The sequence below is a fragment of the Elephas maximus genome, chromosome 1, assembly GCF_024166365.1.
Source record: "Elephas maximus indicus isolate mEleMax1 chromosome 1, mEleMax1 primary haplotype, whole genome shotgun sequence".
Classification (NCBI taxonomy): domain Eukaryota; kingdom Metazoa; phylum Chordata; class Mammalia; order Proboscidea; family Elephantidae; genus Elephas; species Elephas maximus.
The window spans coordinates 63071286-63098479 of NC_064819.1; the positions used below are offsets into that span (position 1 = coordinate 63071286).

General features: G+C 35.0%; 1 protein-coding gene across 4 annotated transcripts in view; it reads right to left on the reverse strand.

The window, feature by feature from the left end:
* NUP153 (nucleoporin 153) overlaps nt 1-27194 on the reverse strand; it is a 75342-nt gene that overhangs the window by 29544 nt on the left and 18604 nt on the right. For all 4 annotated transcript variants that reach the window (XM_049884587.1, XM_049884578.1, XM_049884604.1 and 1 more), the window contains 12 exons: nt 22354-22602; nt 22054-22193; nt 21848-21976; nt 16137-16253; nt 15985-16029; nt 15831-15884; nt 13776-13922; nt 9257-9309; nt 8879-9005; nt 1934-2071; nt 1184-1282; nt 308-395 (listed from right to left, as the gene is read on the reverse strand). In XM_049884587.1, coding sequence (XP_049740544.1) covers nt 308-395; nt 1184-1282; nt 1934-2071; nt 8879-9005; nt 9257-9309; nt 13776-13922; nt 15831-15884; nt 15985-16029; nt 16137-16253; nt 21848-21976; nt 22054-22193; nt 22354-22602 — 1386 coding nt within the window. The remainder of the gene's footprint in view (nt 1-307; nt 396-1183; nt 1283-1933; nt 2072-8878; nt 9006-9256; nt 9310-13775; nt 13923-15830; nt 15885-15984; nt 16030-16136; nt 16254-21847; nt 21977-22053; nt 22194-22353; nt 22603-27194) is intronic.

Consider the following 27194-nt stretch of genomic DNA (forward strand, 5'->3'; position numbering starts at 1 on the left):
CAAATTTCATTCCAACGAAGGCATTTTTAAGAATGCCAGAGGTAAAAGAAATTTGAAATACTAATCTACTTCTTTAATACTTTAACTATTATACTCATGAGATAATATAGTTCATCAAAGGAAAATCTCTGCTAAGTATCTAGTAATGTAAATCCTGCCAATCTTTCCCCTACAAGTTCATTTCTATGACCCAAAACCTCAGAGCTTTGTAGGCCCAGAGAATTAGGTAGCAGTTCACATGACTAAGTATGCAACTATTTTTATGCAAACATTTGTGAGGATTTTTTTTTTTTTTTTTTTAACTTACTTGAACTACTTGTAATTGGTTCTGAAGTACTACTGGAGCCAGAAAGTTCTGCTGTTTTTGCAACAGGCACACTAAATGTAAATCCAATCTGAAAAGAGAGAAGAGGTACCCTTTAAGTGTCAATTTTGTTTTAAACAAATGTCAAATATACCATCTCATGTATATACAGACATACAGCTCATCATGAAGAAACAAGTTCCATATCACAGAACATAAAAACAGCACAAGACCTTTCTAGAGTAAAGGTGATTCAAGAGACAGGATAACTAAACGCAACATAATCCTTGACTCAATCTAGAACCAACAGAAACAAAACGACTATTAAAGGACAGCCTGGGGACAATGAGGGAATCTGAATATGGGTTATATTATTAGTATATCAATGTTAAAATTTCTTGGGTATGATAATTGCATTGTGGGTATGCAAAAAACCCCTGGTGGCACAGTGGTTAAGAGCTTGGCTGCTAATCAAAATGTTGGCAGTTGGAATCCACCGCCCACTCCCTGGAAACCCTACGGCGTGGTTCTACTCTGTCCTATAGGATTGCTATGAGTCGGAATCAACTCGACTGCAATGGGTTTTGGTTTTTAGGAGATACAGGAAGAAGTATTAAAGGTATCATGCTGTTTTTATTTCATTTTCAAATAGTACAGGAGAAACCACATACGTATAAATGCGTACGTATATGTACGTCCTGAAGAATGTACAGGTGTTCATGAAATTCATTCAAATGTTCTGTAGATTAAATTCTTTTTTAAACAGGAAGAAAAATAATGGTGTTTCTTACCACTAATGACATCTTACATTTGATAAAATTACAATATAGCTTTGAAATCCTGTCACTGAACGAGAAATATTCCTTGGTTGCTACTTACAGATGATGGAGGTAGTACATCTGCCTCAGTAGATTTTACGATTGGAGATGAAAATTTAAACATGGGACTGCCAGTACTGCTCGGAGAGGTCATTTGTACCTGGTTTTCCAAATTATTAAGAAATGACACAGAAAGAGCTATTTAGAAAAAAAAAATTGACAATAAAATCGACCTTAAGCAAATTAATTATTCCAAAGACACCAAAAGCATTTTTCTTTTCCTTTTAGATTTAAAAATCACTTTAACTTCTGAAATATACTGAGCAGAAACCACTATAAAATCTGGCTTCCTCTTGGAAGAGGAGTATATACTATTTTAGAGGTGGCCACCTGTCTAAAGGAGGAAAACAACATCTGTAAGAATATGCTCAAAAAAAGTAAAATCCAGGAAGAAAGCATATCAATTTCAGGAGCACATTAAAGACGTTAATTCTACCTGAGAAGTAAAAACGTTAAGTCTGCTCTTACCTAAAAATATCTTACTGAAAACACTGTTTGGAAACAAATTTAACAGTCATCTTTCTCTAAAGCACTACATAAGAATTAAAAAAGAACACTCCCACTATCATGTATCCAAGATATTTGTACACTAAAAAAAAAAAGGCAAAACACCATATCAATTTCTCTCTTCTTACTGAGTTACTAATCTAGTAGTGAAAACGAATTATTCTGCTTTAAATACAGTATTAGACTTTTTGAAATAAGGAACAGGCAAGAACAAACATCGTCTCTATTTACAACGGTTTAGTACCTTGTTTGCTAATGACTGCGAAGGACTGACAGGTGATGAGGAGGAGCCTGTGATGGAAGGGGAACTAAAACTGAAGGCAGGCAGTGAAGAACTGGTGATCGGTAGAGAGATTTTCGGTAATACTGGCACTTCCATTTCCTAAAACATAACATGTTTTATCATTAAGTATTTTGTCTTTAACATCATTTTTTAAAATTTCTACTTGTTTTCCGGTAGAATAGATATATTTACAGGTAAATGCAAAATAGGAACAAGGTAGTACTATGTAGTGCTAATGATGTGGATTCCTCAGAGTTAAGAAAACAAAACAGAATTTGAATCCTAGCTATGGCACCAACCAGTCATGTGAATTTGAGAATCAAAATAGAAAAAAATTATTCTTTCTCTATATCAAAGTATGGGTATTAATATGAAATGTAAAGTCCTACATGATACATGACACAAAACTAAGCATTTAATAAACACAAGTACTGAATGAACCTGGTGAACTGCCTTGGTTTTCAAACCCACATAGGGTCAATTTAAGTCGGAACTGACTTGACGGCAACAGGCAAGGGGAAGTCACCCCCAGGTTTGAAATGACGTGGATTACAACAAAAAGAGTCCTCCTTCATTTAGTAATAGAGTAGCTTGTATCTGACCAATACTCTGCCAGATAACAATTATAAACTGGACAAAACAGAAAAGACAAGAATCTGAAAGCACTGGAGATCAACCAAAAATAAGTAGAAACTAGAGAGGACGCTGGGAGAAGAGAATGGCACTGAGAAAGTCTCCTGTTTTCTGTATGAGTTTGTGCCAGATGGTGTGAGTGGGTAGTTGAAATTCAGAGAGAAATCTGCAAATCTATTAGCTGTACAATCAGAGGTCAGTATGGGGTGACAATAGCAAATGAAGGGGAATTCCAAATTCTGCATATAAACTGCTCAAACCTCTGGCTGGCCTGTAAACTACACGCGTGTAAGACAGACACCAAGCAGCCAACTGAGACTAGATAATGTTCAGCTGCCGCCCATCACCGAGGAGACAAGAACTCTGAGTTCAGGCAAGTTAACTGCCAGTTAAAACAATCTGAATGCTTCAACTGCAGCTAATTATACATAAATTATACCTCAATAAAACAAAGACAAAATAAAGAAACTTTCAGATAAAAGAACTAAGAGACTCTGCTGTCATAAAACCTACAATGCAAGTTCTTCAGGCTAAAGGGAAATGACAATGGATGCAAACTGATTTCAGGAAGAAATGGAGAATGTGTGAGCAAACAAAATATCTTTTCCTCTTTATTTCTTTAAAATACATGTCATTGCACACACGAAAATCATGTACTGTGGTTTCATAGGCTATCTAGACATAATATAAGTGATAAGTATAACATAAACCACAGTTGGAAGATTCTTAAATTTTACAGGAGGTGATACAATATTAACAAAAAGTAGACTGTAAAAAATTAAGGACATGTATCATAACCCCTAGAGCCCCAAGAGGAGCCACCAACAAAAAGAGATAGAGCTGAAAAGACGACAAATGAATTAAAACGGGATTTTAACAAATATCCAATTAATACAAAAGGAAAACAGAAGAGAAACAAAAACCAAATGGGAAAAACAGAAAACAGCAGCATAATAGGGGACGCAGCCACATCAATAACCGTATTAAATGTAAATACACTGATCATCCCAATTATAGGCATAAAATCAGTAAAAAGCTTTTTATCCATGCTAGCCTGAGTCCAGCAATATACTGTCTACAAGAGATTTACTTTAAATATAAAGACACAGGCTGAAGGTAACAGGGTGAAAAAAGTTATACCCTGCAAATACTAAGCAAAAAAAAAAAAAGCATAAGGTGATTATTATATTAACATCAGATAAAAGATTTCAAGAAAAGAAGTAGTTCCAAAGATTAAAAGACATTTAATCATATTAAAAGAGGCCATTCATTGGGCAGACATAATAAACGTAATAAGTATGCTCTAATGTTGTTATTAGGTGCCTCTGAGTCAATTTTCAGCTCATAATGACCCCACGTGACAGGGAACTGCCCCATAGGATTTCACAGGCTGTAATTTTTGAGGGCTTCAAAATACATAGTATAAAAATTGACAGAATTGAAAAAAAAAGACAAATACACCAAATAATTGGCAATTTTAACTCACCTCTTTCAATAATTTAATAGACTAACCAGTCCAAAGTAAAAAAATTCAGTAACAACAAACAAGGTGTAAGAAATAATATCGGTCACTTTATCTAACTGACATCTATTTAGCATTACATACAACAGCTGCAGAACACATATTCTTTTTAAGGGCACACAGTAGATTCATCAAGCAGACAACATACTGGCCTACAAAAAAAGCCTCAAACATTTCAAAAGATGATCTCAATATTTCTCTGATCACATTAAGTTAGAAATCAATAAAACCCCCAAATATTTAAGATTTAAACATACTTTTAAATAATCTGTCTGTCAAATGAGAAATCAGAAAAGAACATAAAAGAGCAACTATAAAGCTTCTACAAGAAAACGTAAACTATCTTTGCAGCCTGGGAATAGGCAAGTTTCTTAGGCAGAACACAATACTATAATACTATATATGTGTGTGTGTGTATAAAAAAATTATATATAATAGTATAATGACAGACAAAAATTGGTACATTTAAGACTTCATAAAATTTAAAACATCCGCTCATAAAACGCACCATTAATAAATAAGGAAGCCACAGACTAGAAAAAAAATATTTGTAAAAACATGTACCTGACAAAGTACTTGGGTAAAAAATTTATAAAGACCTACCACTAAAAAAAAGATAGCCCAATTTTAAAGGTCAAAAGATTTGAATCTCACAATGGAAGATTACCAATAGGAAGATGGGAAAGAACTCAACATTATCAGTCATCAAGGAAATGGAAATTAAAATTACAATGTGATTATCACTAGAATGGCTAAAATTATAAAGACTAACAACCGTTAGCAAGGATGCAGAGCAACAAAAATGCTCATCCATTGTTGGTGAGAGTGTAAAATGGTACAAACACTTTGAGAGTAGTTTGGCAATTTCTAAAAAGGTTAAACACTGAGCATACAACTTAGCAAGCCTCCACTCCTAGGTATTTATTTACTCAAGAGAAATTAACATGTCTACCAGAAGACCTGTATAAAAACATTTATAGCAGCTTTATTCATCATAACCGAAAGAGGGAAACACCTCAAGTCATCAACAGGACAATGGATAAACAATCTGTGGTATCCTCATACAGCAAAATACTACTCAGCAATAAAAAATAATAAACTACTTGGATGAATCTCAAAAGCTTTATGCTGAATCAAAGAAGCCAGGCCCAAAAGAATGCATACTGAATGATTATATGAAGTTCCAGAACAGGCAAAACTAATATACAGTTGAAAAAACCAGAAGAGTGATTGCTTCTGTGGTAGGAGGCAATGGAAAAAGCCAGGAAGGTACATGAGTGAACTTCCTGGGGTGATGGAAATGTTCTGAATCTTGAAAGGGGTTTGGGTTATACAGGTGTAAGCATCTGTCAAATTCTCAAACGGTACACTTAAGAATTTTAAAGTTCAGTATGTGTAAATTTTTGTTAAATTAAAAAAAAAAAAAATAACTCTGGTTCATGTTATGCACACCAAACTATTTGGGGGGTGGGGGAACAAACAAAAGATGCATTTTAGCTATTTCTGTAGAGAAGTTTTCTTCCCCTCTCCAACACCCAGCCCTTCTTCCCTTCAAATCCTGGACCCATGAACCACAGAATCCACTATCTCATGTAAATTCCTTAAGCCATACACTTGACCATACCAGTTCTTTTATTATTGGCCTTGAACCAATCCTATAATTTGATTCTTTTCCTAGTCTCCAACATTTTGACTCAGGAGATCTTAATTTGGGAGAAACAAGGACAAAAATCCTGCTAACTGGATGCTTTACAGATACCTCAAGGTGAACATACCAATCATCAAATACATGGCCTAATAATCATACAGATATTAAGTAGCAGATAGCCTACAGATACAAGCTTAGTATATTTATTCTCCTTATCCCCATTTTACAAATAGCAACCAAGAGGTCAACAACTTGACTAAGGTTACTCAGGCAGTACACATGGCAGTCAGGATTGTGCCTGAGACAGCAATAACAAGCAATGAACTCTCCCCAACCACTTATTACACAGTGCTCACCTACTCTGTATTAATGAGCTTTTTAATTATAAAAATCATAATACAGCAAAACGCCAATATATTTAGTGACTGACACACACAATCCTTACAAATTTTGGAATCTAAGATAAGGTGAAAGCGAACACACACTCTTAGTGTCTCGTACTGCAGAATGGGTTATTTTCAATATAGTGCTATAACCTGAATACTTCGCGAATCAAAATACATCAATCTCTGCTAAGTAACAATGGTATCTAAAATTAGCTGAAATCTGTTATTTCATTAAAATTCTCTCTCATTTGACCTCTCCTGAAAGCCCATCAAAATACTCACAAAAAAAAAAAAGAAAAAAGAATCTTGAATCTTTTAGCAAAAATTCTGACTAACTATAACTAAATTAAGAAACATCTAGTGGTCTGAATACATTTGACATCTGAAACAAAAAAAGCTGCATTGGGCACAAAAGTGTCTCTCCAAACCTACCTTGCATCTAGATAAAAAACAGAGGGTAGGCAGAAAATTTGGGGCCACTACCTCATCAGTACCTCTTTCCTCAGAAATGTGGAGACTGTAGCTCCATGTGGAACACAGCCAGGGACAAAGGGGCTGGATGAGGCATCCTGGAATGCCAAGTTGGCAGTTGGCGGGAATGGAGAGAAGGAGAGAGGTGGGCCCAAGGAAGGGAGGAGGTGAAAGTGGTCTGTGAGATTAGTGCTTCATAAAGCTTTTGATAGTCAGTATACCAGAAAACAAAAACAAAATTAAAACCAAAAAACTTTCTCATAAAGCAAAGTTATACTAAATACACATCTTCAAGATAGCTAAAACTGAGCTACCAATATCAACCTGAGCCTCAGCTTAAGATCTTAGAAATTTTATCTTCAAAACATTGAAACTGGAGGGAAATGAGGAAAATCCACACAATCTGTCATCTGTCAAACACTAAACCACCAAGATGATGATCTCCTCATACAGGAATAAAGAGAAAAAGGTGGGCCCACAAAATTTTACTGAAAAATATAAAAGCTTGTCTAAGGAACAAGCCTATGCTATGTTAATCAGATACTAATTTCCTTATGTATACAAGCTAAGACAGATAACTCGTTTTTTAAATAACAAAGTCCACATACAGAACTTTTAATGACAAAACTGGTATGCTAAGAAAACTACAAAATTTTATATACTGTATTCAAAGATTGAATTTTTCTTTGTTTTTCAAGATAGTACAATACATTAATACAATACCCCAGCAGAGCCACAAGCAGAAGCTAACTCAGGAAGGAAAAGATACAGCCTCAAGACCAGTAACTGAGCCAAGTCTCCTGCCATATCCCAAACAGCATGACAAGGCAGGTTATACGCTTAGGCCAAACTGAAACAAGTCATGATCTTGGTGATTCTGATGAGTCAGAGGTACAACTACTAAACAGGTAAATAGGTAAACGGGAGACCAAAAGAAAGATCTGGAAAACAAAAGCCTCTCATTCTAAATGAGCCTTGCAAAGCAAAATATCAACAGATATGAAGATATTTAACACGAAGACATACAACAACTTCAATGAAAACATTTCATAATCAACAGAAGGCTTTGTGTTTAAAAATATAAAATACACACCTAAAAAACCCAAGGGTCAATGAGAAAGTCACAAATGAAATTTTAATTAGAAACGAATGACAAATCGAAGTGCCATGTATCAAAACTTTCCAACTAGGCTGAAATGTGTTTATAAAAAGGCTGAAAGGAGATCTGCATCCAACCCAAAGCAGTTAGAAAACAAACAACAGAATAATCTACAAACAGAAAGAATAATCCACCTGGTCCTGGGCTCTAATCTTTTAAGGGTTTACGTAATCAATCTTTTGGTCCCTACCTTATTCAAACTTTGATGTTCCGAATACATAGAACTGTTCCTAATAAAAACAACAGAACAAAATGGATGAAGTCACCAAGGTGACTGCCACTTAAGAAAACCCCAATGGCCAAGAAATGCACAAAACATGTCCTACCTCCCTAGTAAACAAGGAAATGCAAAATAAACCTCCAATGCCCATACTACCTCACAACCACCAGATTGGCAAAAATTTTAAAGTCAGTAAAATCAAGCACTGGGGGAAGGATAAAGAAAAAGGAGACCCTACTCCCACACTGGAGTGTTAAATTGTAAACCTACCCTGAAGGGCAATATTGCTACAATTTATAAATTTGAAGATACGTTGCATGCCATATAATCCAACAAGACCATTCCTAGGTAAATAAATACCCTAGAGAAAACACTGTACAGTGCACAGGGAGAAGTTCATAAACATTCACTTCAGCCATGTATTCAAATCACAAAAAACAGCAGCCAACCCAAATGTACACTGAAAGTTAAAGGGATTAATTCTGGTAAATCTTCGTATACACAGCAGTGAAGTTAAATACCCTATAGCTGCTGAAAAAGGCAAATGAGAAGAATTCATACAGTACTGATCCATTTACATAAATGTCAGAAACAGGCAAAAGTATACAGTAACCCAAGTGTAAAACAATTTGGAACAGTATTTTCTTATTCAAAGAAGTATGATTTTTTATGACAACCGTTAAAGGTACGTGAGGTTTTCTGGGTTGCCTGTTACACGCACACGCACATGCACGCACGCACGCACACACAATAGTTTCTACAGTAGGTTATTCTTGTGTCCCCAAGCCCCCACCCCAAGATCTCCGTTCATCATCAGCACAACAAAGATTTTAATAAACTTTAAGGGTATTAAGCATGTAACCCTACCTCCTCCTCTGGAGGTTTAGATGTAACAAAGCGTGTCCTCTCTCGTCTCATCTTGCCACCTCCACTACCCACTCCAGAAGATAATCCATTGGCTGCGGGCATACTGAAATTTGGGTATGAAAAATCACTAGCAAAGAAAAAGAAAACAACTGATATATTACTTTGGTCATAACTTGTTATATAACTGAATACCTCAAAACCACAACTGCTAACAAGTAAACAATGTGATTTTAAAAACAGATTGATTTTTGGTGTGTAAAGGTTTCTCTTTCTTAATCCTCTTAAATTTCAAGTATATATATATATATATATATAAATCAACTATGGACGTCATACAGTAAATATGAGGAAGTTCAGCTGTATGTGAAATGGCATTACCTTTCTCGTTGTTCTCTATTTTGTCCTGGTGTTGTATTTTTTTCATATCCAGTCTAAAAAGAGAAGCATATACATTTACATGCTTGCTTATTTGCTCAAACTTTCCTAATAGCACTCTTACACCTATGAATTTTAACATTTGGCATCAGAAGTTTCATGATTTTTTAATGATTCCTAAAGTTTGACAATTATACCCTACCTTCTGAACAGTAACCAAGAGTTACACTACAATTGCAGGCATAAAATCTCACTGAATTCAACTGCCTTTTTCCCAAAACGGCAGCATAGAGATAGAATTAATATACTTACCAACCACAAAAATATTTTTGCTTGAGTGTGCAAGAAAATTCATAAGTATATTTCTTTTGAAATGATTCTTTGCAACTTAAAAGCCCCTTCATTAAAAAGGAACTAGACCCTGAGGGACCAAATTACCAGGCTGAGGGCTGTGGGGACCATGGTCTCTAGGAACATCTAGCTCAAATGGCATAACATTGTTTATATAAAAAAAAAAGTTCCACATTCTACTTTGGTGAGTAGAGTCTAGGGTCTTAAAAGCTTGTGAGCGGCCATCTAAGATACTCCACTGGTCTCACCCCGTCTGGAACAAGGGAGAATGAAGAAAACCAAAGAACTCCAACAGACTGAGTCCAGCACAAGATGGTGCCCAGCTACTACCACCGACTGCTCTGACAGGGATCACAATAAAGGGTCCCAGGCAGAGCAGGAGAAAAACGCAGAACAAAATTCTAACTCACAAAAAAAAAAAAAAAAAAAAAGACTTACTTATTGGCCTGATAGACTGGGCAAACCCTGAGAGTACAGCTCCCAGACACCCTTTTAGCTCACAAATGAAGTCACTCCTGAGGTTCACCCTTCAACCAAAGATTGGACAGGCCCATAAAACAAAATGAGACTAAAGGGACACACCAGCCCAGGGGCAAGGACTAGAAGGCAGGAGGGGACAGGAAAGGTGGTAATAAGGAACCCCAGGTCGAGAAGGGAAGGTGTTGACGTGTCGTGGGGTTGGTAACCAACGTCACAAAATATGTGTACTAACTGTTTAATGACAAGCTGGTTTGTTCTGTAAACGTTCACCTAAAGCACAATTAAAAAAAAAAAAAGGAACTAGAAATCATCTATATGAGACCAAATGGTCAAAAATTACTCTAACGCTAAGGTGAGAAGGTAAGGGGGCAGGGAAACTAGAGTACTGGAAATGATACAACCAGAACGGAATGAATGAGAATGATGATACATTGTGAAAAATGTGTAACCTGTAGAGAAATTGTTAAATGGGAAATCTAATTTGCTTGTAAACTTTCACCTTAAACACAGTAAAATATTTAAAAAAAAAAAGGAACTAAGGCTTCTTGGAGAAATGGCTGATTACATGGCTAGATGGCTGGGGTAAGAAATGTACAAGATGACCCTAGATTATTTTATAAGATTGAAAAGCAACATGGTGTTCAAAATATGATGAAGATACAGTCAGTAAAAGGATACAGAAACCAGTCTGAAGGCCAAATCTGGGACAACGTGATCATCGAAAGAAATAATGTTAATACAGGATTACAACCTATTGAATACAGGAATTCGAGTTGATACAAAAACATAAATACACAGATAAGTGAACACATAATTAGAGGAAAAACTCTTCCTTCAATAGAATGCCAACTAATAAAGGCAGAAGGAATGATCAAGGTAGAAAACTACCAAGTGGTGATCTACAAAATATTGATTCAAGCAAGAAATCACCAATAACGCTAAAGCTATTGAGTAGAAGGGATATTATATTCTCATCAAGGTATTTATTACAAAAAGTAAAACAGCAACTTTACCCTAGAGAAATCATACAGGTACCTTAATTGATGATGACATTACCAGTAAAAAAGTTACTGATATCATCTGCCTCCTGATAAGATATGCTAAGAACTCAGCACCTCTTTTGTGGCATTACTGCCAAAAGTCCGTAACTGGATCTAATACAGTAATAAGAAAACATCACAACATTTCAAATGAAAAACAGCATATAATAATTGGCTTGTATTCTTCAAAGACATTAATACTGTCAAGTACAAAGAAAAAAACAGAAGTTGTTCTAGATTAAAGGAGATGAAAGAGACATGACAACTAAATACAAGACATGAGCTTGGATTTTCTTTTTGGACAAATGGCAACATCTAAATAAAATCTGTAGATTACAGTATTGTATCCATGTTAAGGTTCCGGTTTTGATAATTGTTCTACAGTTATGTAAATCAATTCTTTATCTGTAGGAATACAAAAAAATAAATGCAGTAAAATGTGGAGATCTTGTAATTGTTTTTACAAGTCTATAAATCTGAAATTATGTTAAAAAAATTTTAAAGGTCCAATTAAAAAGTATATACAGAGAAAGATACAGCAAGTATGGCAAAATGTTAACTGGTGAATCAAGCTAAAAAAGTGTACGGGTAATCACTATTATTTTTTCAACTTTTCTTTAAAATTTTTCTATGTGAACACAACAAACACTTATGATTCTAATTAAATGATACCATAAGAAAACAGACAAACCCAGGATGTAGGACATTTTATAAGGCAACTAGCCTGGCGGTCTCGTCAAAAACCAATTCCACTCCTAGGTATATACCATCCAAGAGAAATGAAAACGTATGCCCACATAAAAACTTGTACACAAATGTCCAAAACAGCATTATTATAGTCAAAGAGTGAAAACAACCAAAATGTCCACCACTGGATGAATGAACAAAATGTAGTCTATTCATACATGGAATATCATTCATCAATAAAAAGAAATGAAGTATTGATACATGCTACAACATCAACGAACCTTGAAAACATTACATTCAATGAGAACAGAATTTTAAATTCTCACGGGCTCTAGACTTTCTGGAGCCACAGAGGCTGGAAAACCCCTAAAACTACTGCTCTTAGATAATATTTAAACCTTAAACCAAAAATATCCCACCTTCTTAAAACCAAATAGTCTAGGCTTAGCTAGTAAAAAATGTCTGCCTTGAGCATTATGCTCTTTGAAGAACTATCTATATGGGATCAAAGTCACAACAGCAACTTGAAAGATTACATAGGAACCTTAGGGGGCAGTGAATTTATATTAATGGGGGAGGAACAACTCAAAAAAAGGAGGGTGTACAACATAAAGAACGCAATCAATGTCACTAAAATCGTACATGTAGAAAACTGTTGAACTCGTGTATGTTTTGCTGTGTACATTCTCAACAACCAATGACGACAACAAAAACTATTTATGCTAAGTGAAAGAAGCCAGTCACAAAAGGCCATATATTGTATGATTCCATTTATATAAAATGTCCAGAACAGGCAAACTTATAGAAAGATTAATGGTTGTCAGAGTCTTAGGGAGGGGAGGAAGAAAAGGGAAAGGAGTGACTGCAAACAGGTATAGGATTTTTTTTGGTGGGTGGAGTTAGTGAGGAAAGTGTTCTAAAATTGATGGTGGTGATGGCTGCACAACTCTGAATATAGTAAAAATCACTTTAATTGGTTGTACAGTTGGTATGTAAATTATATCTCAATAAAACTATTAAAAAAAAAAACCAGTGTGGTAAGGGAGAAAGTGAGGACTAGAAAGACAAAACCAAAAGCAATGTATGAACCTTACTTGGAACCTGGTTCAAAAAAAATTTGAGTATGGATTTCTTGTTGTTAGTTACCATGGAGTCTATCCTGACTAATGACGACCCCATGTGTGCAGAGTAAAAATGCTCCTCAGGGTTTTCAAAGTTATGACCTTTTAGAAGCAGATCACCAGGTCTATCTTCCGAGGTGCCTCTAAATGGGCTGGAACAGCCAACCTAGTGGTTATATTCTTAACGGTTTGTGCCACCCAAGAGCTCTATGAATATGCACTAGACCCATAACCAAACCCACTGCCACTGAGTCAATTCCAACTCATAGCGACTCTATAGGACAAAAGTAGAACTGCCCCACAGGGCTTACAAGGTTGTAAATTTTTACGGAAGCAGACTGCCACATCTTTCTCCTGTGGAGCAGTTGGTGGGTTCCAACTGCCAACCTTTCAGTTAGCAGTCGAGCACTTAACCACTGCACCAGCAGGGCTCCTTATATATATCAGATAATGTTAGGAGAAATTAATATTAATCTCCCTAGATGTGGTGACACAGAATGAAGCCCTTGGGAGGTGCATGCCAAAGTACACAGGGGTGAACAGACATTTAAGAAATTTACTATCAGATAGTCCAACAACAACAAACAAAACAAAGATAGCAAGTCTGGCCAAATTATTTCATCTAGGAAATGAGTATCTAAGTAATGCTGACTAGTAAATACTAAGTTAGAACATAACAGCTATTTTAAAGGCCTATCAATTCATAATCATAGCAAACAATTCAAAAACTTCATACATTATCCAGTTGCTTGACTGCAGTAGTAGAGCACATGTATTTTACTTTATGTTTATTCATTCTAGTCAATACTCAAAGACTCTGGTGAAAATAAAACACATACTCACATTGTGCTTTTTATCTATTCTTTGATTAGTCTTCCTCAATTCACCAGATGGCGTCAGAGATGGTTTAAAATAAACAGTTCGATTTGTTGCTATGGAAACTGGCTTTGGGGTCAGGAGTCTCTGAATAGGGGGATACTGAGAGTCCACCTTACAGGTAAACAGAAAGCGAAGACAAAGTTTTATTATTTATATATCAATGATACATATCTAAAAGTTATTTGACACTAGTTAATGTGACCTAGAGAAATACCCAGTGGATACAAACAAATGCTGAGAAAGAACTGACAGTAATAGAACCAAGACTATCTAACGGTTTATCTACTTATACACCTGGATATGTAATTTGAAAATAGTGTCACAGATAATTGTATTTTTTTCCAGACTCAATGACTTTTCACACACATGTGAACACATACGCAAGACAGACCTATATTTAAAACAGCTATACAAATCTAACCTTTCACAGACTGAATTTTAAGTATTAACTAAAATTGATGACATTTTCCCCAAATTACTATCTGAACTTTCTTCAGTTGCAAATTAAAATATTTTTAAAACTAGTAATGAAAGTACTTAATTCCAAAAAACATGTTAGCAAATCTCCCTCCAAATTGATTTTCCCATGTTGGTTATTCAAAACAAAACAAAACAAAAAAAATACCTACAATTTAAGTCTACTTGTTAAAAACTGTTAAGACTCCCAGATTATGAAACAAAGTGGCTTTATCATCTAAGTGTACAAGTGTTCTGTCAATGGTCCCTTGCTACACTGAAACATAGTAAAAATCCTGCTAGAATAAGATGACTAAGGGCAAGAGCTTCTGCTCTGGCCAAAGATTATAATACTCTATGAATACAGTCCTTTCATTCAGCAGCAGCTGTGAACAGCACTGGTTTCCAGACAGAGTCTCTGTATAGTTCCTAGCTCTTCCCTAAATCCTCATCACAAGTGTAACCCTACAACTCAATGAGACAGTCTATTTTGTAGACTATTCTGATTACATCCGTGAAACATGAACTACAACATTGTATTCTGGCCTTTATGTCTCCTAACACCCATTAGTAAATTTTACTGATACTCTAATCAACTAATAAAATTGTGCATGCAAATGTATTATGCTATAGGAATTTTTTTAATTTAGTTTTTTTCTAACAATCTGCTATAAATTCAGTCTGAGAAAATTAATTCTATCAGAGCAGCTAATAAGGAATTTCTTCTTGACTGATTACAAATTTCCAGGCAATTCTAAAAATTGTAAAGCTACTGTCCTCTAAGAAAAAACTAATTTTAGCTTTCTTTTCTGAACCAGAGTATCAGTAAGAATAATTATAATTTACTAGTATCCTATATACAGCTCCCACAATTAATTCATAGAATAAGATACTTTTAATCAATTACCTTTGGGCAACTCAGTGTTTTAACAAACGCTTTTCTTTTCACAATTAAGCATCTAGGAATCTGTTCCCGTAGAGGATACTTAACTAGCCACAAATATAAGTAACAAAAAAGATACTTCTTTAATCCTAATGATCAACTTTTTGTTTTTATTTTTTCCAAAGTAACCTCCAAAGCTAATTGTAACCAAATGGAATACACTAAAAGGGCATCAATATGTAACCTACGTATTTTCTATTAAACCCAACATCTTGTAAAAGCATCTTGGCTGACTGATGGGAGATGTGCCAATATGAAACTCTATTACACAGACTTGACATAATGTTGGTTAATGAGGCAAGTTTACATAGACGCCTATGATGAATAAGGACTTTAATTCGCAAGACTTCTAATTACTAAACACGTCAAAGCTTCATTCCCTTCTACCTAAAGACTGAAGATGGAAATGCCAAATAACCAAAAAAACTCTGAGCATCTACTACACATACAGCATTGTGCTGAGGCTTTGAGAAGAGGTTACAACGTTGGAGTAGAAAAACCCTGTTTACTTTCAATCATGGTCCCTAATGACTATCAACTAACTCCAATTTGTATATTTGCTAATTAAAAATAAACAATAAAACTGCTGGCACTTTAAGTAAGTGCTAAAGTCAAGTTACCTTTTCTCTTTTGGCCTGAAAATCTGTGATCTCTATCCCACTCCTATGAAGAGGCTGAAAAAATAGAATACTATTAGAATCAATGAAAAACATGACTCATCAGCAAAAAGAAAAAAAAACATATACATTTTAAAAGGTTTAAAGGTCAACTTACAGAATTCAGGGGTGAAGAAACAATAGATGGAATTCTTTTTGCATCCTGTTAATATTGAAATAATAACGAAATTAAGATTTTTCACTAAACTCAAAGGTAATTTGTTACAATTTGTTACACTCCTGTATTTAATCATGATCTTAAAAATTTACCGCTAGAGGACTTGACATCTTCTCTAAAGACTGTAATATTCGCCGGGCTGTTGAACTAGTCACACCATAAGATTGTGTATTGAGTTGCTTAGCTTTCATCTGTCTTCTGACTGGTGCCTGTAAAGTAAACCCTCCATCATTTTTTTGAATGTAAAATCTAAAGCACATTATTTCATACAATGAGAAATTTACCAAATAAAATGGATATCCAAAGTTAACAGTAATTCATCTCTGGGTGGTGCCATTAAGAGTTAAAGTTTAATTTCTTTTCTTTATGGCTTTCTTGAAAATATAATTCCTTGTCTGAGAAATTATTTTTATTACCAGAAAAAAAAGTGGTAAGATAGCATGTACCACTCTAAGAAAGATCTGCCAGCTATGTTAAAATGGGAAAAACAAGGTACTGGTAAAAAGTTCTAGTATTACCTTAATCCATTTTCCAAAAATAATGAGAACTGCATTAAAATATTATTATTTATCATAGGTATTATATAATTTTAATTATAAGTAAATACCAACATAGCTTAAAAAAAAAAAAAACTACAATGGAAATTAAAAAATATAGTAAATACCAAGATAGCTACTAAAAAAAAAAAAAAAAAAAAAAACTACAATGGAAATTAAAAAATTTTACTACTACTAATGGATTGCTTCTCAAAATTTTATATAACAAAATTTTTTTTCAATATTCAGGCTATTTCTTAATAAATGATGTTTTAACCTTCTCAAAATTGGGGCTGGGGGAAAAACCTTAAAAAGAACAGGTAAGTACCCATTAACACAAGGCAATGTTTACACACATCAATAGAACACTTCCTTTTCTCAAGAATGCATTACAGTCATCCCTCAGTATCAGTGGGGGATTGGTTCCAGGACCCACACCTCTATACCAAAATCCGTGGATGTTCAAGGGCCTTATATAAAATGGTGCATATAACCCACACATACCCTCCTGTATACTTTAAATCATTTCTAGATTACTCATCATACCAAATACAATGTAAATGCTCTGTACATAGTTGTTATATTATACTGTTCAGAGAATACCGAGAAGACGAGAGGCAAACAATGCCCGAACAACGAGTGCTGGAGAGAGGCTGAGGATCTATGAAATGGCGGGAGGCTACAGCAGGGGATGCCAACTCATCACTTCATTCACCTGTATTCAGCATAAGTGCTCCGCATGTGGCAAATTCAAGTTATGCTTTTTGGAACTTTCTTTTTTCTATTTCTGAATATTTTCAATCTGCATTGGTTGACTCCACGAATTCGGAACCCTTGGATATAGAGGATCAACTGTATAACAGTCCAATAATCAAGTGGCTACCACAAAACACAGTAGTTTGGCTGAACCATTTCTTCTCCATATAAAATCAAAAACCAAACCCTTTGCCGTAGAGTCAATTCTGACTCATAGCGACCCTACAGGACAGGGTAGAATTGCCCTGTAGGGTTTCCAAAGAGCGCCTCGTAGATCCGAACTGTCAACCTTTTTGTTAGTAGTTGTAGCTCTTAACCACTACACCACACCAGGATTTCCTCTTCTCTATACAGCAATGATTAATATAAAAACAGATATACTATCACAAAACATAATCCAGTTTTTAGAAGGCACTTATAACATCTGAAAAATTGAACCATAATAAATAATGTTTATCTAATACCAAGGATTTATTTATCCTCAGAGGAGCTGCAACAGTCTACATTAGTTTTCTTATGAACCTGACGATCCATTAGGGATTGCTATTCGGGCTGAAGACTTTGACAAACGTGAGGCAACATCAAAAATCCTCCAGAAAAATATGACAGTCTGTCATTTCACTGGAACCTACTGGCATCTAAGGGCATCAGTTCACAAATCAATAAAACAGAACTGATTTAGAGAACCTTTTATATGTCTCCCAGCTCTAACACTCTAAAAACAGAACAGCAAATAGATTTCATCCCAAGTGTAAATTATAATTACTTGGAAGCCTGTGTTGAGAATGATCCAAAGGGTCTATCAAGGCTCAGCATTTAAGAGTATAGGGTCCTATGAACAAGAGAGGAGGAAGTGGCAGGAACATTCTGATTTAGGCTATTATACCAATCACAGGTTTGTGTCATCTTTTCTTCCCCTAACATGCTGAACTACTTTAACTGTTAAAATTTTAAAAAGAGTTATCTGAACCAGCTGAAGCTTCAGAAAAAGCTCCCTGAGTAATTTCAATATCCAGTTAACACTTTCTTATAACAAAATATTACCTTCCATAAAAACACACACAGAAATATGCCTCATAATTTGTCAGGAGCCCTGGCAGCTCAGTGGTTAAGAGCTCAGCTGTCAGCCAATAAGACTGTCGGTTGGAATCCACCAGCTGCTCCTTGGAAACCTTACAGGGCAGTTCTACTCTGTCTTATATCCTCTAATTAAGAAAGCAAGTAACTACTCTAAAGAAAATATAAAAATCTTCAAATATACATGTTTCAGTCATTCCTGTGTTTGTCATGACCTTCTTTACACCGTTTTCTCTTCAAAAGCCTACACGCTTATAATATTACTCCTCCATCTTTATTTAAAATGTCAAAATCTGTAATGTACAGAAAAGCACTACAATGATGTACACACTAAATAGAATCTTTATGATCTAGAGAAACTTAGGACAAAGCATAGAGTGGTACAAACTACTTTAAATTGTTTTAAAAAGTAATCAATTTCCAATTGTTAACTGCTAATAAATGTAAATACAATTGATTTTATAAATTGATCTTGTTACCCTGTGACCTTGCTAAGCTCACTTATTATTAGTTCTGGTAGCATTTTTTGTAGAGTTGGGATTTTCTACAATAGCTAGGCATGTTGCCTGTAAACAGAAATAATTTTTTTCTTCCTTTCTAATCTATGTGCCTTATATTTGGTTTTCTTGCCTACAGCACTGGCTAGGACCTATAGTATGATGTTGAATAGGTGCAGTGAAAGCAGATATCCTTACCTGCTTCCCAATCTTGGGAAAGAATATTCAGTCTTTCACCAATAAGAATGATGCTAAAGATTTTTTGTGGATGTGCTTTACTAGGTTGAGGAAGGTCCCATGTACTTCTAGGTATGTTGAGAATTTTCAGTATGAGTGGATGTTGGATGTCTTTTTTTTTTGCATCTATGGAGATGTTCCCATTATTTTTCTTCTTTAGTCTGTTTACATGGTGGATGACATTAATTTTCAAATAGTGAACCAACCCTGTATTCCCAGGATAAGCCCCAGTTGGTCGGGATGTATTATCCTTTTTATATGTTGGATTCAATTTGCAAATAGTTTGCTGACAACGTTTGCATCTATATTCATGAGATGTATCAGTCTCTAGTTTTCTCGTAATGTCTGGTTTTGGTATAAGGGTAATGGTGGCCTCCTAAAATGAGTTTGGAAGTGCTCTCTCCTCTTCTACTATGTGGAAGAGTTTGTGTAGAATTATTATTATTTCTTTCTTAAATATTTGTTAGAATTTTCCAAGAAAGCTATCTGGACCTGAAGTTTCCTTTGCTGGAAGATATTGTAACTATGAGTTCAGTTTATTTCATAAATAAAGGACTATCCAGGCTACCTATTTCTTCTTGACTAACAACAAATAACACGAAATACTTAGGTATAAATCTAACAAAATAACTGCAAGGTCTAACAAAATAAGTACAAGGTCTACAGAAACACTGATGGAAGGAAAAAACCCTAAGTAAACAAGAGAGATATACAATGGTCATGGATTGGAAGACTCAATTTTGCTAAGATGTCCATAACCCCCTAACTGATCTTCAGACTCAATGCAGTCCCAGCCAAAATCCCAGCAGACTTTTGTAGAAACCGACAAGCTGATTCTAAAATTTTAAAGAAAAGAAACGGACCTAGAAAGCCAAAACAAGCTTGAAAAAAGAACAAAGTTGGAGGACTCACATTACCTGATTTCAAGGCTTACAATAAAGCTACAGTAATCAAGACAGTGTTGTGTTGGCAAAAGCACACACACAGAGATCAAAAGAAAAAAATAGAAAATCCAGAAATAGAGCCAAGTATATGGTCAAGTGATTTTCAACAAAGGTGCAAAGGCAATTCAATGGGAAAAGGATAGTGTTTTCGACAAATGTTACCAGAACATCCACATGAAAAACAATGGACTTTGACCCATAAATCATACCACATACAAAAATTAACTCAAAATGAATCAGAGGCCTAAATTAAAATCTACCACTATAAAATGTCTAGGAGAAAATCTGTGATCCAGGTTTAGGAAAAGATGTCTTAGATATGACACCAAAAGCATAAACCACAGAAGAAAACAAAATGCCATCAAAAGCAAAAACTTCTCTACGAAAGACACTTAAGAAATGAAAAGACAAGCCAGAGAATGGGAGACAATATTTGCTAAACACGTATTTAATAAAAGACCTATACCCTGAATAAGGAATTCTCAAAACTCATTAGTAAGAAAACAACCCAATAAAAAAATGAGCCAAAGATTTGAACAGACACTCCACCAAAGAAAATATACCGATGGCAAATAAACACAAGAAAAGATGCTCAGCATGGTTATTCATTAGGAAAATGCAAACTAAAACCACAATGAGTTGGAGTTACCACTGCATGCCTATTAGAATGGCTAAAAAACAAAAACCAATGAGCTGACAACACCAAGTGCTGGTAAGGACGCAGAGCAACTGGAACTTTCTCACATTACTGGTGAAAATGGAATATCTGCCACTCTGGAACTCAATTTGGCATTTTATTATAAAGTTTAATATATACTTATCATGTGACCCAGCAATCCAACTCCTAGGTATTTACCCAAGAGAAATGATAATTAACGTTCACACAAAATGTTCATAGCAGCTTTATTCATAACTGCCAAAAACTGGAAGCAATCCAAGTGTCCTTTCACTGGTGAATGGATACATAAACTGCATTATATGCATACTACTGAGCAATAAGAAAGAACTAACTATTGACATATGCAAAAACACAGATGGCTCTTGAATGCATTATGCTAAGTGGAATAAGACTCAAAAGGCTACATATTGTATGATCACATTTATCTGACATTCTGGAAAAGTCAAGACTACAGGGAAAGAACACTTATCAGTGGTTTCCAGAGGGTGGAAGCGGCAAGAAGGGTACATAAGATGCACAAGAAAACTTTTGGGGGCAACAGAAATGCTCATTCAATATTCTGATTGCAGAGGTGATTACACAACTATGTTTACCAAAATTCACATACTCTAGGGAAAAATTTTACCGTACGTAATTTTACTTCAATAAAAAAACAATCATTGTACTTCCTTAGAGACAAATGCACATGTGTGTGCACGCATACACACACACACACAATCTAATGCACACAATGTTCACTTAGGTCTAATATAATATTCATATATTCCCTAAATGAAAAGAATCATTTGTAATCCATAGTTCTAAAATTTTACCAAAGAAAAAATGAACCAAGACTCTATTTTTGGAGTGCCAATACCTACTTACCCTTTCTCTATGTTTCAAAAATAGGTATAATTGGGAACCCAAGGTCAAGAAGGGAGAGTGTTGACGTATGGTAGTGTTGGTAACCAATCTCACAAAACAATATGTGTGCTAATTGTTTAATGAGATGCTAGTTTGTTCTGTAAACCTTCATCTGAAGTAGAATAATAAAAAGATAAAAATCTAGTTATCAACCTTTCTCCTATTCAAACCAACCTGATAAGGTGTATTTCGTAGTTTAGGCTGCCTTACAGCAGCTGCTGCGCCACCATACGTTGTTTTTCCAGGATAAAAAGGAGAATCTCCAAGCTGACTTGTTTTAAGGACTGAAGAATTCCCAAGAGACTGCATAGAAACACAATGATAGATTATAAATAAACACTCAAAACTAATGTGATTAAATCCAATTATTGACTACTCACAGGGGAAAGTGCTCCAAAGGCAGACAAGTTGAATGCTGGCTTTTTTGAGCTGGTGGCAGTGTGCTGTGAGAGTGAATGAGAACGTTCGGCCTCTGGGGACCAGAGAGGTGGCACTGAAGTGTTCTTTGAAACAGCTATATCTGAAACAAAAATAGGTCATGCATATGAACAGCACCAATTACAAGGCCTTAGATTTTTAAAAACAGAAAATGAAAATTACAACTAAGACAGAAAAAAAAAATTCATTCCATGAAACTTAATTTTACTACCAAAATTATTTATTACAAATGCCAAGAATACCTTTATCAGAAGCTCTTGAAGAAAAACCACTGGTAGTTGAGATATTATCATCATCATGCTGAGAGGTAGAATCTTTGATTTCCTTTACAAGGGAAAATCCAGAACTGCCAATTGGGAATGCCGAGGAGGTGGATGGCTGACAGTGTAACGCAGGGGATTCCAACATGGAGAAATTCAGATGACTCCGATGAAGAGAAGGCCTTGTTAATACATCTGGATAATTTGAAGCAGTACTAGTTGTTGAGGGTTCTTAAAAGAAAAACATTAATATTATGAACCTAAAACTTAGAAAAAGCTATACACTATCACAACAAAATGGTCTCTAAGAAAACACACAACACAATAAATACAGCTTCAATTGAAGTCACTAAGGCTTCCCCAAAATAAACCCAACTTAAGATGCTCTTTAGGAAAACAAGGTTTCAACTAACTGAAATTAATATACCTAACCTAGGGCCAAAATATATTTCAGTGATCACATACAACTCCTAAAATTTCATGGCTCTTGATTTTTACTGAATTGATATTATAACACCTGCTCATAAAAAATGAAATTAAAAAGTCAAGTAAGTCAAAAAACAAGACTGTTCCTCCAGAAGCCACCATAGCTTTTACATTTGCATATCCTTCCAGAAACTTTATATGTATACACATATATACATTTTCCCTAAATACATAACTGTGGTATGTACTGTTACGTGATTTTTTTTCCACTTACAATATAATTTTGTCTCTACAAATATAGTACTCCCTTTAGAGACTACACTGTATTCCATCATACCATCCTACCAATTTACTATAGTTCTTTATGCAGTACTACATCAAACATACATGTACTTATACGCACATATTTGTAAGAATATTCTTTTGGATAAATCCGTGACTCACTAACTTTAAATATGTGTGAAAATTATGAGAAGAACAAACAAAAAAATCTGATTAAGTCTAAAGTTAGGCCCATAAATCAGCCTAAGCAGTCCCAAGTATCCTCAGAATCAACGGGATAAAGATTAATGTGGAATTGCTCTATCGTACGGGATGAGAGTGTATGCTCATCTTTGCTCATGACATATGGATCCAAAGATACCACAAATAGCAAATGACAATGTACATTTCCCCAGAGCTTCCAACACAGGATATTTCTATTCAGTCTAATGTCAAATGACATCATTATTTTATTTGCATTAGTTTAAATAAGAGATATTAAACATTCTTTCTTACATTCATTGGCCATTTATATGTCATCTTCTATTAGCTGTTTATTGAAGTCGTCTCTTACTAATAAGATTAATCTTTTTCCTAGTTGGCTGACCCATTTAAGTTTTTGATACTAACTTTTGTAATACAGAAAATAACATTTACTCAAAATTGTATCTTGTTTACAGAGGTTTTTACCATTACAGAACTATAAAAATTTTCATAGATTTTTTTGGAGGGAGGGGAGGTACTCTGGCTTTTATTTCAATATGTTTATATCTTGACTTCATCCGGAATCAGTTATGATATAGGATGGACTCAGTTTCATTGTTTTCCAAATGGTTAGCCAGTTTATATCTAAAAATAATTTTTAAAATAAGTCATCCTTTCCTCATTGACATAAGAAGCCACTGTTACCACATACTAAATTTCAAAAAGCTTTTTCTCATTCTTTTAATGATATACCTATTTCTGTGCCAGAGACCTAATATTTTAAATACTATAGCCTCAGAACACATTTAATGCCTAACACAGTTACTCCAGCCCACCCCACCTCCTTTTACTCCTCTCTTTCCAGAATTTCCCTATTCACATCTAGGTATATTTCCAAGAACTTTAGAATTGTCAAGGTCCCAAAATAGGCTTCCAGGTAGGACGGAGTAACTGGAAATAGACTAGCTCTTCTGCTTTAAACAACTACAGAAGTGGACAAGACATATGAAGCAATTGTTTCCAGACAATGGGAACAGCACAAGAAAACTCTCGAGCTAAGCCCCAGGACTACCTATCTCTCTGCCTGGGAGCAATTTTCAAACCTGGCACAGAAAGCTGAAGTCCAATAAAATAGTGAGCAGAAATCAGAATTCAGGGCAATGGCAAGTAGGGAACTATGCAGACAGAGGCCTCCAAAAGTCCACATGGAAATGTTAGTGAGTGGATGGGCTATACATATATAGAGCGAGACCACCTAAAGCTTACCAAATAGCAGCAGCTACGGAGTTGAAAGGAGAACAGAGATTCTAGAGGGCAAGCAACGTTAGGGAAAAAGGCACTGCCAAGGATACTGAAGTCCAGTGATGCTGAAATTAGAGATCTCATTAACACCTCCATAAATCCCTGGAATTCAGCTCAGGTACCAAAAAAAGCTGCTTCCCTTTGGTCTTAATGACCATGGCCTAGAACAAGATCTACTCTTGACCCATTCTCAAAAGACAATTTGGAGGCTAAGTCCTACCACATTAGAAGGGTTTATGAACATCTTGGACTTCTCACAAATCTACTCCAACAAAGCCTAAGACTAAGTCTACAAAAGTCAAAACGACCATTCAATAATTGAATTGCCTGTTAAAACAAGAATCAACAGTCTTCAGAGGAAGAAAACAGGATCTAGAGTCTCTATATGTCTTATTCAAAATGCCAATATTTAGGAAAACATCACTACATATAGAAAGAAAAAGAAAAATGTGACCTACAGTGTGAAAAAAAATAGTCAATAGAAACTGAACTCAAGTTATTGCTTATGGAGTACTGAGATGTAGTTTACGGTGATGGAAAAATCATATTAAGGATATAGTCGCATAGCTAGTTAAAAGTAATTGCTGTCAATAACTTGTATACCTATAAAAAGTTGAACTGGCAAAAGCTGTGTGATAAATATATTTACAACAATGACCAAAAAAAAAAAAAAAGTAGCTGCTGAGGCTGCTTATGTATAACCAAATACCTCACAGAATTTGGTTCCTTGATTTAGAGGTTTAGGGTCATGGCTTCATAGGACATCCCAGTTAATTGGCCGAATAACATGTTTAGTACTTCTTTTCTATCTCCTAGTTCTCTGTGTTTTTTTTTTTTTTTTAGTTCTCTGTGTAGTGCCTAGGGTCTTAAAAGCTTGCAAACAGTCATCCAAGGCACAACAACTGGTTTCTATTTACCCGGAGCAACAGAGGAAGGACAGTCAGGATAAGAGAAGGATATGTAATATGTGGATAATTACCTCCATGAACAACTGCCTTCTCCTTTACCATGAGACCCAGAAGAACTGGATGGTGCCTGGCTACCACCACTGAACATTTTGATCAGTGATTCTACAGAAGAATCCTGATCAAAAGGGGAAAAACGCAGAGCAGAATTTCAAATTCTCACAGAATTCAGACTTTCTGGAGCCAGATGAATCCTTGAAACAGTTGCCCTGAGATAACTTTTAAACCTTAAATCAAAAATATCTCCTGAAGTCTTAAAACCAAATAATAGTTTAGCTTAACTAGTAAAGACTGTCTGCCTTGAGCATTGTGCTCTTTTAAGATCTACCTATATGGGATCAAACTGACAAGAGCAACTCAAAAGATTAGATAGGAAACTTGAGGGGCAGTTGAGTTTATGTTAATGGAAAGGAACAATTCAGAAAAGGAGGGTGAGAACGTTTGCACAATTCAAAAGAATGTAATCAATGTCAATGAATTGTACATGTAAAAACTGAACTGATGTATGTTCTGCTGTGTATACTCAACAACATAATAATAAATTACATATATATATATAAATAAAAGAAATTGAACCCAAGATGTCCAAGATGTTGTATTTAATAGACAAAGACTTAAGATAAGTATTTTTAAATATATTCAAAGTTCTTAAAAGACCTGCTAAGATTACTTTGACTGAGATCACCCTGAAGTTAAAAGATTTAAAATGAACAACTGATATTGTTCCCAGCATTGTTTTCCTACCTACCCTTTCCTTTTGTTCATATCTCCTATATATACTTCAGAACTTAAAAAGAATTTCTTCTTAAAGAGTGCCACACACACTTATTAAATATATTTCTGTATGTTTTCATTGTTCAATATTATAAATGGGATTCTTTCTTCCTTAAGTTTTTCTAACTGGATACTGCTTAAATAAGAGTTGTTAGATTTAATATTAATTTTGTGATAAAGTTCTCTTATTCTTAAGTTTTTAAAAATCAAGTGATTTTCCTGAGTTTGCCAGATATTATCTACAAGCAAGGACCATTTTGCCCCTTGTTCCCAGACCTATATGTGTGTGTGTGTGTGTTTATACACATATATACATATATATCCTCTTAACTAATTACATTTTTAATTTCTAGAGGTGGTATTTATGGGCTTCAATCTTATTCCTGACCTTAGTGGGAATATGTCTAATGTTTCACCATGAAACATGATTCCAGCCTTTGGTTTGAAAGAGTGTTATGTTAAGAAAGCAGTAGTTTATTAAGAAAGAAAAAAAAAAGTTCAAACAGAAATAAAGAGGAATGGATTTAAGTTTTAGGCAATGCCTATTCAGAATCTACTAAAAAGAGAAAAATTGTAAGATCACCTCATCTGCTAATCTGGTAAATTGTTAATTCCCTTATGCTGTGTGATTCCCTGCATTACTAAAGTAACACCCTGCCCCACCCCCCAGCGACTATAACGTCACAAAGTTAAACTTTAATGTGCTGCTGGATTATATTTGCTACTCGTAACTTTCTCCTATGTGCTACTTTTCTGAAAGTTTGTCTTCAAAAAATATGAATAGCTTTTAAGCAATACAAAACAATTCTGGACTATTTAGTTTTGAAGTGCTTTTATGCAAAAAGCAACATGTACCAAGAATGGCAATGAAAAATCCTTTTAAGAATCACT